Source organism: Anomalospiza imberbis, chromosome 25 (assembly GCF_031753505.1).
Source record: "Anomalospiza imberbis isolate Cuckoo-Finch-1a 21T00152 chromosome 25, ASM3175350v1, whole genome shotgun sequence".
NCBI classification, from domain to species: domain Eukaryota; kingdom Metazoa; phylum Chordata; class Aves; order Passeriformes; family Viduidae; genus Anomalospiza; species Anomalospiza imberbis.
Genome location: NC_089705.1, coordinates 6,105,596 through 6,118,004, shown reverse-complemented (window position 1 = coordinate 6,118,004; position 12,409 = coordinate 6,105,596). Strand labels below are relative to the sequence as shown.

At 54.4% G+C, this 12,409-nt stretch overlaps 2 protein-coding genes and 1 long non-coding RNA gene across 7 annotated transcripts in view; 2 read left to right on the top strand and 1 right to left on the bottom strand.

Moving 5' to 3' along the window:
- The window catches only part of LOC137462488 (uncharacterized), a 338,602-nt gene that overhangs the window by 137,645 nt on the left and 188,548 nt on the right, over window positions 1–12,409 (top strand). The window lies entirely within an intron of this gene.
- On the top strand, window positions 228–5,044 carry RSRP1 (arginine and serine rich protein 1). 2 transcript variants are annotated; one of them, XR_010993693.1, is made up of 6 exons: window positions 228–428; window positions 569–624; window positions 1,843–2,415; window positions 2,727–2,881; window positions 3,654–4,109; window positions 4,522–5,044. XR_010993693.1 is itself a non-coding variant. In XM_068172786.1 (6 exons), exons 1-6 carry the CDS (start codon window positions 358–360, stop codon window positions 4,708–4,710), a joined length of 1,128 nt encoding a protein of 375 aa, XP_068028887.1. In that variant the 5' UTR covers window positions 238–357; the 3' UTR covers window positions 4,711–5,044. The 2 variants fall into 2 exon arrangements, 1 of the variants encoding a protein (XP_068028887.1); XM_068172786.1 differs by having other exon boundaries at window positions 238–428; window positions 4,026–4,109.
- On the bottom strand, window positions 4,834–11,884 carry SYF2 (SYF2 pre-mRNA splicing factor). 3 transcript variants are annotated; one of them, XM_068172789.1, is made up of 7 exons: window positions 11,796–11,884; window positions 11,601–11,708; window positions 10,918–11,043; window positions 10,034–10,151; window positions 7,291–7,381; window positions 6,458–6,556; window positions 4,834–6,380 (listed from the first exon to the last, which is right to left on the bottom strand). In XM_068172789.1, the coding sequence occupies exons 1-7, from the start codon at window positions 11,850–11,852 to the stop codon at window positions 6,215–6,217; spliced, it is 765 nt and encodes a 254-aa protein (XP_068028890.1). In that variant the 5' UTR covers window positions 11,853–11,884; the 3' UTR covers window positions 4,834–6,214. The 3 variants fall into 3 exon arrangements, with proteins under 3 accessions (XP_068028890.1, XP_068028889.1, XP_068028888.1); XM_068172788.1 differs by having other exon boundaries at window positions 11,601–11,717; window positions 11,802–11,873; XM_068172787.1 differs by having other exon boundaries at window positions 11,601–11,717; window positions 11,796–11,867.

Here is a 12,409-nt window from a genome sequence, read left to right as displayed (position 1 = left end):
GGCGGGGCCGCTCGGGGGGGCGGGGCCGCTGGGGGGGCGGGGCCGCTCGGGGGGGCGGGGCCGCTCGGGGGGCGGGGCCGCTCGGGGGGCGGGGCCGCTCGGGGGGGCGGGGCCGCTCGGGGGGGCGGGGCCGCTCGGGGGGGCGGGGCCGCTCGGGGGGGCGGGGCCGCTCGGGGGGGCGGGGCCGGCGCGTGCGCGGCGAGCGCGCGGGTTGCGTAACGGGCGGGACGTTCTGGAAGGTTCTCGGCGCCGGCCCTCAGTCGCTGGCGGGCGGCGGCAGCGGGCGGACGCGGCCCCGGACTGCGGTTCTGTCGCGCTTCTATCGCCGATCGCGGCTGGCGCAGCGGGCCCGGCGCTATGGGGGTGACTCACGAAGCGGGGCTCTCCCCTCAGGACCCGTGCGGGGGCAGCCCGGCGGGATGGAGCCGGTGAGGCGGCGGGCCGGGGCACGGCCCGGGGCGGGGGGGAGAGGCGAGGCGGGAGCGGCCGATCGCGGTGGCCGCTGCGGAGTGAGGGCCGTGGGCCGCTCACGGGTGGGTTTTTATGGTTTTCCTTTGTTTTATTGCAGGAGCGCGCAGGTGCCTCAGGGGAACCAGCGCGGGGCCTGCCCGGCGGCGCCCAGCGGTGAGTGAGGCGGCCCTGAGGGCTCGGGGGGCCCGGGACCGGCCGTGGGCCCCCATGCACGGGCCGGGAGGGGGTTGGCGATGGCAGGCGGCACTTGGGGATTTCTCTCATTACCATGCCGGCGGTGTGACCTTGACGTGCAGGTGTAGTGGAACTTCAGCTAGAGTAGCAGCGAGAGAAGTGCGTCTGACAGCTCTCCCTGTAACTTAACTCTCTCCGTAGCTGAAATTTTAAACAGATTCCAGTGCAGGGCTTGGATTTGCTGCCTAACATCGCTTTGCACCGAGCGCTAAATAGAAACTCCGTGTCAGAGCAAGCTGCCCTGAACTCTAAACCGGTTACGTAACTCTGGGCTGAAGTCTTGTGATGAGATCCCTACCCCGAGTAACCTTTGTGGCCATAAAATGGCTGCCACTCCGGGGACAGCCATCTTAATTGTTAATAGCGAGCCGCGAGGAGTGCTGCGTCCCGTGCGAGTCCCGGCCACCGACCACCGACTCATGGCCCGGCTCTTGCACAGAGCGCTGTTAACAGCAGCTTGTTGCGTGCACTGCTGGGCTGTGTGGAGCGGTGTGCCGCGAGTTTGGTGACAAGATACCGGCGAGATCTTTGCTGATTTGTAGTTACGAGATGCTTTTCATTTTCCCTTGTTGGAGTAAAAACCTCTGTGGAGTTGTAGTAGAGAACTCGGTTTGTACTGAGCTGGAAGGCAAGTGGTGATTTTGTATCGTAGATGCAATGGATGTTATGTATTTAGGATGATAAAATACCTTGAAAATTCTTTTCAAGAATGTCAAGATTTTCCTCCTTTTTGGGGGAAAAAAAGGTATTGCACAAGGAATTACACTTAAAACCCACACAGACTTACTTATCTCCAAAATTCCACGCAGAACCACCCATGGTTTAAACTGAAGCCTTCCTTTTTTCGCAGAACCTTGTGTTTCAGTTTTGGGGCTGACTGCAGGACAGGGAATTGCAGTGTTCAGTGTTAGTGGAAGGTGCCTGGGGGTCCTTGGGGTGTTTAATTCCTTGTGTTTCAGTTTTGGGGCTCACTGCAGGACAGGGAATTGCAGAGCTGAGCTGTCACTGGAGGCTGGCTGGGGGTCCTTGGGGTGTTTAATTATCCCTGGCCTCGCTGCCCGCGTGTCACCCCGTTTGCTGTTGCTGAGGAAATGCCCTGGTGCCCACAAATGCTGAACTTCCCTCTCCACCCCACAGGAACAGAGACCGGGCACTGCAGAGCGGCAGCCAAGCCCGCGGCGGCGGCTGAGGGCGCGCAGAAAGGCGGCGCCGGGCAGACGGCCGCCGTGACGGAGTTCATGGACGACCTGACCCTGGGCTCGCCCAGGCAGCGGGGCTCATCCCGCTCCTCCAGCCGCTCCTCGTGCAGCTCCCGCTCCAGCTCCAGCAGCTCCTCCAGCCGCTCCTCGCGCAGCTGGAGCCGCTCCCGGTCACGCTCCCGCTCCCGGGCGCGGCGGCACGGTTCCCGGCGCTCGCGCCGCCGCTCCCGCTCCTACTCGCGCAGCCGCTCGCGCTCCCGCGGCTCCCGGCGCTACCGCGGCCGCTACCGGCCCCGGCACTACCGGCGCAGCTACCGCCGGCACCGCTCCCGCTCCTGGTCCCGCAGCAGGGCCTGCTACCGGCGCTCCTTCTCGCGGAGCAGGTCCCGCTCCCGGGGCAGGCGGTACTACGGCTTCGGGAGAACCATCTACCCCGAGGCCTACCGGGGCTGGAGGAGCCGGTCCCGCACACGCTCGCGGAGCAGGTCGCCTCTGCACCTCAGTGAAAAAGGTACCTGGGGCCTTCTGAGGTTTCTTTGTGTGAGAGCCTAGAAAGAGGGTTTTGTTTGAAGCAGGCAGGTTCTCCTTGGCTTGCTTGGTTTGTGAAGCCCAAGTGGAAAAAATAACCTCAGTGGGGTTGGACAAATGAATTTAATAAAAATTGATCTTCAGAACATTAATTGGCACGGGGGGGCAGGCTGTGACGAGATCCATCCCGGCTGATGATTGCATAGATGTAAAGCCTGCAGGATTTATGCTTGAGTGGGTACACATGGATTTTAATGTGACACCAAGCACTTCTTTTATTCCTTGCCCTTCTAGACAAGAGGGAACTGCTGGAAATTGCAAAAGCCAATGCTGCCAAAGCTCTGGGAACAGACAACATTGTCCTGCCAGCGAGCCTGAAGATCTCTGCTCCTGCCAAGGAGATCAAAACTGAGAAGCAGGAGCATGAGGAAGCCACGGAGTCAGCTGAGGTAAGTATGGAGTGTTCTCCCTGGACAGGTAAACACCTCTTAGACTTGTCTGCATGGCTGTGCTGTCGTTCAACTGTGGAGCTTGTGCGTATGAGCTCAAACTCTTGAACAAAAACTTGTCCAGAAACCTCGAGGCTTTGCCTTAAGCTGGAAGCAGAGGCCCTCTCTGAGGTGGTTGATCCCCTGAGTGTCCAGTAGGGACAGCTGGGGAAGGAGAGGAGACTTTGCCTTGTTCCTTTGACTTGTTCTCCTCGTGGGATATTTCCCATGAATCCCACTAGTTTATGCCTTTCTGACCTAAAACCAGGAGTCTCCTTGCTAAATCTAGTGAATACTGTGGGCTTTTTTTTTCTTTTTTTTTTTTTGGTTAAGGTTAAATCTTTCTGCCTTTTTTAACTGTTAAAAGCTTTTCATGTGCAACAAACTGTTTCCCAGAAATTCCATACCCAAGCACACAATGCATTTTACATACTTTATTTCTGTCTTATAGAAATCATGACTATGGTTCCAGACATGAGGAAGAAAATCTGGTGGTAATTAAGGGACTTGTGGGCTGTAGCTGCCGTGAATTGAAGGGAGGGAGAAACTGGAGCAGCTTAAAGTGAATTTTAGTTTGGTTCTGTCGTGGTGTGTTAGCCTGAGGCACAGTAAATGCAAACCTGCAGCCGCTGCCTGGCTCAGGTGCTGCTCGTGGAAAGGGAAGCGAGTTTGCTGAGGGTTTGACACAAATGGCGCAGGCATCCCTTTCATAAACATATGCAATATATTCCAGATGTTGAGAGAGTACAGAAGAAGAGGCCTGCATCCCTTGCAGATAAGTTCATTGTTGTTCTCCAAAGCCCTGCAGGACGGGTGTGCAGCGCTGCTGCCCTCGCTGTGTCACTGCTCTGGCGTGGCAGCTTGTGCTGTGGCTGCGAGTCCTCTGGGCTCTGGCGGGGCCTGGAGCTGCCTCCATTGCCACGGGAAGTGGCACGGCTGCCTCGGGCAGAGGCTGCCTGCGCCCGCGGGGCCCAGCGCTGCTGCGCTCTGGCTTTACAGCCACTTGAGATCAAGTACTGAACCACTCCACAGAGAGCTGTGCTGTGCAGTGACTGCCTGCCCTGGGTCAGGGGGCCCCTCTTAAGCTGTGTCTGCTCTTCTTTAGCAACCTGGGAGTGCAGCTGAGGACGTGAGCAAGGCTGGCATGGAGAGAGCAACCATCCAGAGGAGCATTTCCTTCAGCCCTAATGTGAGTGATGGGATCCCCAAGTGAGGGCTCCAGCCCTCCTGGCTCGGGCTCTTCCCAAATAATCACCTCAATAATGAAAGGAATTTACTGCTTGGTAATGATTTCCCTGCAGGAAAGCAGGGAGCAGCACCCTGGATACGCCTCAGCAGTGTGTTTGAAATAAGAGCTCACCTTCAACCTGAACAATTCAAATCTAGAACTAGTTTAAAACACAGCTTATCTCAAGTTATGTGTGTTAGTAATGCAAACTTAGGATTCGGGGATTTCTCCTGTGTTTTGTGCATGGGATTGATACCCAGTATAAGCATCAGGAATTCCAGGAGCTGGAGAGAAAAGGTTTATATGATTTATATGATAAAGCCCTTGATTTCAGCACCTTTTCTTACAGGAAATGTATTTTTTTTTCCCCCAGAACACAATGGCCAAGCCCGCCCTGCAGAAGCCAGTGAGCCATGTTGTGGCTAAGGACCCAGTGGTTTCTCCAGCCAGGGAGGATGACAGGAAGGGAAGCCCCTATGGGCAGTGGGTTCCTGTCAAGAAGGAGGAGAAGAAAACATTCCTGAACTTTTCACCCAAAAGCTCCCTGTTCCGGGCACGCTGATGGGAGTCACTGTCAGACTGCAGCCCGTGACACCCCTCAGCAGAGACATGGAGACTTCTGATGGGCTTGAAGACTTGTTAATACTGAGTATTTATTTTGAGGTCTTAATTTTTGGAATCTTAGGTTTCTCTTTCAGATAGAGAGCACACAGATCCAGAAGCCACAGATGGGAATCTTGTATATATTTGTAAATATTTTATATTGCTTTATTGGACTAGAACTTGCAGGTGGGTAACTTTTTCTAAACCATGGTTGAGTAGCTGTTCTTTGAACACCTGGATTTACCTTGTGTAACTGTTTACTTCAAGTGAATAAAGTTTAGTTTTGCACTGGCTGAGTGTGTCAGGTGTTAGGCCCGAGTTCATGTGGTTATTCCTGGGGTTACCTCGCCCTGCCCAGCTCCAGCACAGGAGGGCTGTCGCATCACTCTGGCAGTGGATCCTGCCTCCATCAAGGGTTTTCCTTCGCTGGGTCCCTCTGGAGTGGGGATTGTGTAGGATTGCAGCTGCCTGCCACAGGAATCGTGGCCGTTCCCAGTCACGCTGTCCTGATGCTGGACTCCAGTGACTACAGGCTTGTGTTTTGTTGGTTTGCTTTAGGCTCAGCCTCCCTGTGGGGCAGGAAGGGAAAGGGGCAGGAGGGGGCCAGACCTCTGCTCCAGGAGAAGGGAGTTCAGGAAGACAAGGAGCTCTTGCAGGGACTGCAGTAACTGGTTAAACTTGGGGTTTGTATAAACAAAGCGTTGGTAAAATCAACCGAATGGACTGCTGGTGTCTGGAAGCTTCTTTAGGAGACCCTTGAATGGGGGGAAGGAGGATCCCGTGTTTTATCCTGTGGCTGAGGCTGGCCAGGGGCAATCCCACCCTTGGAATTGCTGCCAGGGGGGCAATCCCACCCTGGAATTCCTGAGGGACAGGGGGAGCTGCCTTGCTACTCTGCTCTTCATCCTGCTGGCACACAAACCTGAGGAACCGACACCGACTCCCACATGAGACCAAAGAGTTTATTTAGAGCACGGAAGGCAGAACCTGGCTACTGCTGTCAGCCACAGCTATTTACAGCTGAACCCTGCCAAGTGTTCAGTGAGAGAGAAACAGCTAAAAATCTACTTTTGATACAATTTAAAATGGAAAACGGCAACAGAGGAGGCAGGAGTGAGCCGGGCCAGGCAGGCTCACAGGGCCCAGGTTCTGTTTGAGCCGAGCCGGGCCAGGCAGGCTCACAGGGCCCAGGTTCTGTTTGATCTGAGCCGGGCCAGGCAGGCTCACAGGGCCCAGGTTCTGTTTGATCCGAGCCGGGCCAGGCAGGATCACAGGGCCCAGGTTCTGTTTGAGCCGAGCCGGGCCAGGCAGGCTCACAGGGCCCAGGTTCTGTTTGATCTGAGCCGGGCCAGGCAGGCTCACAGGGCCCAGGTTCTGTTTGAGCTGAGCCGGGCCAGGCAGGCTCACAGGGCCCAGGTTCTGTTCGAGCTGAGCCGGGCCAGGCAGGCTCACAGGGCCCAGGCTCACACGGCTGTGCCCCTCTCCAGGTTCTGTTTGATCTCGGCCGTGTATTTCCCGTAGAACCTCTCGGCCTTCTGGTTGAACTTGGCGTTCCTCTCGTTGATGTAGTCGATGTCGGCGTCGTCGTTGTAGGGCCGCCTGCGGCTGTACTTCTCCCTCTTCTCGATCCTGGGGGGCAGCAGGGGCTGAGCCCCGGGGCTGCAGCACCCCCAGCCCCTGCCCTCCCCTCTCTCCCCGTTACTCACTGCTTCTCCAGGTCTGCCACCATCCTGTCCACGCCGTCCTTGGAGGGCACGTGGGTGCCGTGCAGGAGGCTGTCCGAGGTGGGGTACAGGGCCTCCCCGCTGCGGGCAGAGCAGGGGCAGCAGTTACACACCCGGCAGTGCTGCGGGGCTCCTGACAATCCCAGAAGCACCTTAAAGCCCAGCCAGTCCCACCCCTGCACCTTCCACCATCCCAAATTGCTCCAAGCCCCCTCCAGCCTGGCCTTGGACACTTCCAGGGATCCAGGGGCAGCCACAGCTCTCTGAGGAATCTCTGCCAGGGCCTCCCCACCCTCACAGGGAGGAGTTTGTTCCCAATATCCAACCTAAATCTCTCCTCTTTCCCTTTGAACCCCTCGTCCTGTCCCTCTGTGTCCTCGTGGTCCGCCTGAGTTCCACTGTCACACCTCACCCAGCTGTGGCAATCCCAGATTCAGACGACAAACGTCAGAATTAAACCCAACAGAGGGACCAGCGGGTGCCTCTGAAAGACACAGAACTGCCCAGAAAGGCTAAATCTGTCTGTCTGCAAACTGCACCAGTCCTTAAACCAAAACCAAACCCCGCTCCAGGAAGTGCCTGATGACACACTGAAACGTGACCCGACTGCGTGAGCACTTCCTGCAGCTCAGCAGCGCCAGGCTGGAAGAAATGAACCTCATTCATTGCCCCAGCAGCCCTCCTGAAGCAGGGCCCGCTGAGAGTGCAGAGCATCCCCGCGTGCGGGAGAACGGCCCGGAGGATTTCCCTGCCTGGCGGCTGCTGCTGCCCCGCAGAGGCCTCGGGTGCTGCCAGGGACTGCCGGCGGGACTCACTGCTGCTCCTTGAGCTGCTCGTAGCGCTCCAGGTCGGGTTTGATCTGCCGGGTCAGCCGCTGGTACTGGCGCAGCTGCGCCGCCGCGTAGTCTGGGGAGAAGGGGACAGCACTCACTGCCTTGCACAGCATGACTCGGTACTTCAGAGCATCACTGCACACCTTCCACAGCGTGATTCTACACCTTTAGAGCATGATTTTACACCTTCCACAGCGTGATTCTACACCTTCCACAGCATCACTGCACGCCTTCCACAGCGTGATTCTACACCTTTAGAGCATGATTTTACACCTTTTATAGCATGATTTTACACCTTTCACAGCATCACTGCACGCCTTCCACAGCGTGATTCTACACCTTTAGAGCATGATTTTACACCTTCCACAGCGTGATTTTACACCTTTAGAGCATGATTTTACACCTTCCACAGCGTGATTCTACACCTTTAGAGCATGATCTTACACATTTTATAGCATGATTTTACACCTTTCACAGCATGATTTTACACCTTCCACAGCGTGATTTTACACCTTTATAGCATGATTCTACACCTTTATAGCCTGATTTTACACCTTCCACAGCATCACTGCACACCTTCCACAGCATGATTTTACACCTTTAGAGCATGATTTTACACCTTCCACAGCGTGATTTTACACCTTTAGAGCATGATTTTACACCTTCCACAGCGTGATTTTACACCTTTTATAGCATGATTTTACACCTTTCACAGCCTGATTTTACACCTTTTATAGCCTGATTTTACACCTTTTATAGCATGATTTTACACCTTTTATAGCATGATTTTACACCTTTTATAGCATGATTTTACACCTTTCATAGCATGATTTTACACCTTTCATAGCATGATTTTACACCTTTTATAGCATGATTTTACACCTTTTATAGCATGATTTTACACCTTTTATAGCATGATTTTACACCTTTTATAGCATGATTTTACACCTTTTATAGCATGATTTTACACATTTTATAGCATCACTGCACACCTTTTATAGCATGTTTTTACACCTTTCATAGCATCATTGCACACCTTCCATAGCATGATTTTATAGCATATTTTATAGCATGATTTCACATATTTTACAGCATTATTTCACCTATTTAATAGCATTATTTTATATTTTATAACATTATTTCACCTATTTTATAGCATTATTTCACCTACTTTATAGCATTATTTTACATTTTTTAGCATTATTTTACCTATTTTAAAGCATTGTTTTTAACTATTTTTATAGTATTTTATATTTTTATAGCATTATTTTACATATTTTATAGCATTATTTTACCTATTTTCTATACCATTATTTTACCTATTTTAAAGCATTATTTTTACCTATTTTTATAGTCTTTTATATTTTTATAGCATTATTTTACCTATTTTCTATACCATTATTTCACCTATTTTATAGCATTATTTTACATATTTTCTATACCATTATTTTACCCATTTTATACTATTATTTCACCTGTTTTATAGCATTATTTTACATATTTTCTATACCATTATTTTACCTATTTTAAAGCATTATTTTTACCTATTTTATAGTATTTCATATTTCTATAGCATTATTTCACATATTTTATAGCATTATTTTACCTATTTTATAGCATTTTAATGTACTTTCTAGCATTTTCAATGTATTTTTAGCATTATTTTATATAATTTATAGCATTTTTAATGTATTTTATAGCACTGGCTTTCACAAGTTATTACTGACCACAAAGATTCTGGTACAGTACAATTTGTCATCCCTTTTACCCGCTTTTTGGCATAATACAATCTGTCATATACAAACAGTAGTGTGATAAACACACATCATCATTATTATTATTATTATTATTATTATTATTATTATTATTATTATTATTATTATTGTTATTATTATGTTTAGGATTATTATTATTATTATGTTTAGGATTATTTAGCATAATATTAAGCCAATGGAGTGTTAGAATGCTTTTATTTGTGTAACTAAGGTAAGAGCGTGGAAACTCTTGCGCTGTTTCTCACGTTTGTGGTAACAGGGACAAGAGCCAGGACACCGAGGGAGGAATTTGCCACTGACTCTGGTTATCAGGAGAGCCAGAACAACAGGATGGAGCCTCGAGGGAAAATGGAATTGATTGAATCCACAAGATGGCATGCAGCTTACAACCAAGGCAAAGAGCTCCTAGGACATGCAAACTCACAGGGACCTTTGAGTACGTGTAACTCCTCATAAATATTCATTCAACTGGAAAAACGTGGAAGAAAACTGTTTGAAGCTAAGGCGTGCTTCTGGCAGATATTGTCCCTTTTATCTCTTATTAAACCTTTATTAAAGAAATTTAAACAGTGAGCACTGCTTCTCACATCTGTGACAGAGCTGGGGACAAACTGGCTTTGCTCTCCCTGCTCGCTCTTCACCCAGAACAGCAGCTCACAATGTTCTGAGTCCAGAGAGAAAAGCAGAGAGATTTCTACCAGGCTAAGCCTGGGAAAAGTCTGAGAAGAGTGTAAACTCTCTATTATCCCTCTTTCTGTTCACAGTGTTTGCAGATAAGTTGTGCCACCGCATGCTATTCACAGTGCACCAACACTATAAAATGTGTTCACTTTAGGACTTAGAAACGTACTTATTCATAAAAGATCATTCTTTAGCTTCTATCAATGAAATCATTTCGATTCCCCTCCCTACCTCAGCAGCAGCACAGGTGAGCACAGCTGAGGATTTACCTGAGAAGCCCAGGTCGGGGTTCTTCTTCTTCTTCTTCCTCTCCCACCTCTCGGCGTCCTCGGCGCTGATCTCCAGCAGCTTCACCCGCTCGTAGTCCTCACCCCTGGCTGCACACTCCTGCAGAGAGCAGCTCCAGAGCCCCCGGACCCAGAACCCCCGGATCCAGAGCCCCCGGACCCAGAGCCCCCGGACCCAGAGCCCCCGGAGCCAGAGCCCCCAGATCCAGAGCTCCCGGACCCAGAACCCCTGGATCCAGAGCCCCCGGACCCAGAACCCCCGGACCCAGAACCCCCGGCTCCAGAGCCCCTGGACCCAGAACCCCCGGACCCAGAACCCCCGGACCCAGAACCCCCGGATCCAGAGCCCCCGGACCCAGAACCCCCGGCTCCAGAGCCCCCGGACCCAGAACCCCTGGATCCAGAGCCCCCGGACCCAGAACCCCCGGATCCAGAGCCCCCGGACCCAGAACCCCTGGCTCCTGAGCCCTTGGCTCCAGAGCCCCCGGACCCAGAGCCCTCGGCTCCTGAGCCCTCGGCTCCGGAACCCCCGGCTCCAGAGCCCCCGGACCCAGAGCCCCCGGATCCAGAGCCCCTGGACCCAGAGCCCCCGGCTCCCCCAGACCCAGAACCCCAGCTCCTGAGCCCCCGGACCCAGAGCCCCCAGACCCAGAGCCCCCAGCTCCAGAGCCCCCGACTCCTGAGCCCCCAGACCCAGAGCCCCCGGCTCCTGAGCCCCCAGACCCAGAGCCCCCGGCTCCCACCGCTCCAGAACCCCAGCTCCTGAGCCCCCGGACCCAGAGCCCCCGTCTCCAGCTTTGGGCCGACACCTGTGCAAGGCTGGCACTGTGTCCCTGCACACGCGGGGCTCTGGGGGAGTTCTTTACCTTCTTCTTCTCCTGCACCTGCAGCTCCCACTCCAGCCGAGCTTTTTTAGCTTCCCAGTTCGGGGGCAGCTTCAGTCTCTTGTCCTCCTCCACCACCTCCTGGCTGTTCAGCTTGCAGGCCTCGTACTGGAACAGAGCAGGGCAAAGCTGGAGCACAGAGAGAGCAACCCCGGGGGAACAAACCCACACCGAGCAGCCCCGAACCCCGGGGGAACAGAACAAACCCACACCGAGCAGCCCCGAACCCCGGGGGAACAGAACAAACCCACACCGAACAGCCCCGAACCCCGGGGGAACAAACCCACAGCGAACAGCCCCACACCCCCGGGGGAACAAACCCACAGCGAACAGCCCCGAACCCCGGGGGAACAAACCCACAGTGAGCAGCCCCGAACCCCGGGGGAACAGAACAAACCCACACCGAGCAGCCCCGAACCCCCGGGGGAACAAACCCACAGCGAACAGCCCCACACCCCCGGGGGAACAGAACAAACCCACAGCGAACAGCCCCGAACCCCGGGGGAGCAGAACAAACCCACACCGAGCAGCCCCGAACCCCGGGGGAGCAGAACAAACCCACAGTGAGCAGCCCCAGAGCACTCAGGGCTGGAAGGGACCCCTGGAGATCGCCCCAGCGCCAGCCAGGCAGCGCTCGGTGCCGGCCCTGCTCCCGTCCCCCGTACCCGCTTCATGTGGAGCTCCCGGAACCGGCGCAGCCGCTCCTCTCGCCTCTGCTCCGCCGCCGCCGCCGCGGCCGGGCCGGGCTCTGCCTGCTCCTCCTCCTCCTCCTCCTCGTCGCTCTGCAACGAGCCGCGCTCAGCCAGGAGCCCCGGGAGGAGCCGGGACCCCCGCCCCGCGCGATCCCGTCCCCGCCTCACCCCCACATCGGCCTCGGGCACCCCCAAACTGCTGAGGGCCGACACCGCCGCCGCCATCGCGCCCCGCCCGCGCTTCCGCCTTCCGGTGCTCCCGGTGTCCCGGTGCCCCCGGCGCTTCCGGTGCCCCCGGCGCTTCCGGTGCTCCCGGCGCTTCCGGTGCCCCCGGCGCTTCCGGTGCTCCCGGCGCTTCCTGCCGGGCGCCCCCCAGCGGGCGGGAGGTACCACCGCCGCCGCCGCCGGATCCCTGGATTCTCCCGAGATCCGCAAAATCCCTCAGGAGTCCCAAAACAGGGACAACGTTACAGGAAAAACAAAACAAACAAAACAAAACAAAGCAAAGCAAAACAAAACAAAGCAAAACAAAACAAACAAAACAAAACAAAGCATGTTTCGTTGCAGCTTCCAAGCGAAGCAAGTCCAGGTTTCCGTGGCAGCGCCGCGGTGGCCGGGCTCTCCCGGCCTCACGCGGAGACTCGCCATGGATTCCTCCTGCGCCGGTCTGGCCCCGTCGCTGTGTGAAGCCTTTCTGCGTGCACAGCAGGGCTCGGCGTGTTCGGCTTGCCGTGAGCGACAGCCCCCAAAGGCTCCGGGTGAGGCCGCGGGGCTGAGCGGGA

Coding starts and splice junctions, on each gene's coding strand:
- RSRP1 (XM_068172786.1), top strand. CDS start 358: ATGGGGGTGACTCACGAAGCGGGGCTCTCCCCTCAGGACCCGTGCGGG. Junction 625..1,842: donor CTGCCCGGCGGCGCCCAGCG/GTGAGTGAGGCG, acceptor TCCACCCCACAG/GAACAGAGACCGGGCACTGC. Junction 2,882..4,025: donor AAGCCACGGAGTCAGCTGAG/GTAAGTATGGAG, acceptor GCTCTTCTTTAG/CAACCTGGGAGTGCAGCTGA.
- SYF2 (XM_068172787.1), bottom strand. CDS start 11,852: ATGGCGGCGGCGGTGTCGGCCCTCAGCAGTTTGGGGGTGCCCGAGGCC. Junction 6,557..7,290: donor GAGCAGCTCAAGGAGCAGCA/GTGAGTCCCGCC, acceptor CTCTGCCCGCAG/CGGGGAGGCCCTGTACCCCA. Junction 6,381..6,457: donor GTGGCAGACCTGGAGAAGCA/GTGAGTAACGGG, acceptor GCTGCCCCCCAG/GATCGAGAAGAGGGAGAAGT.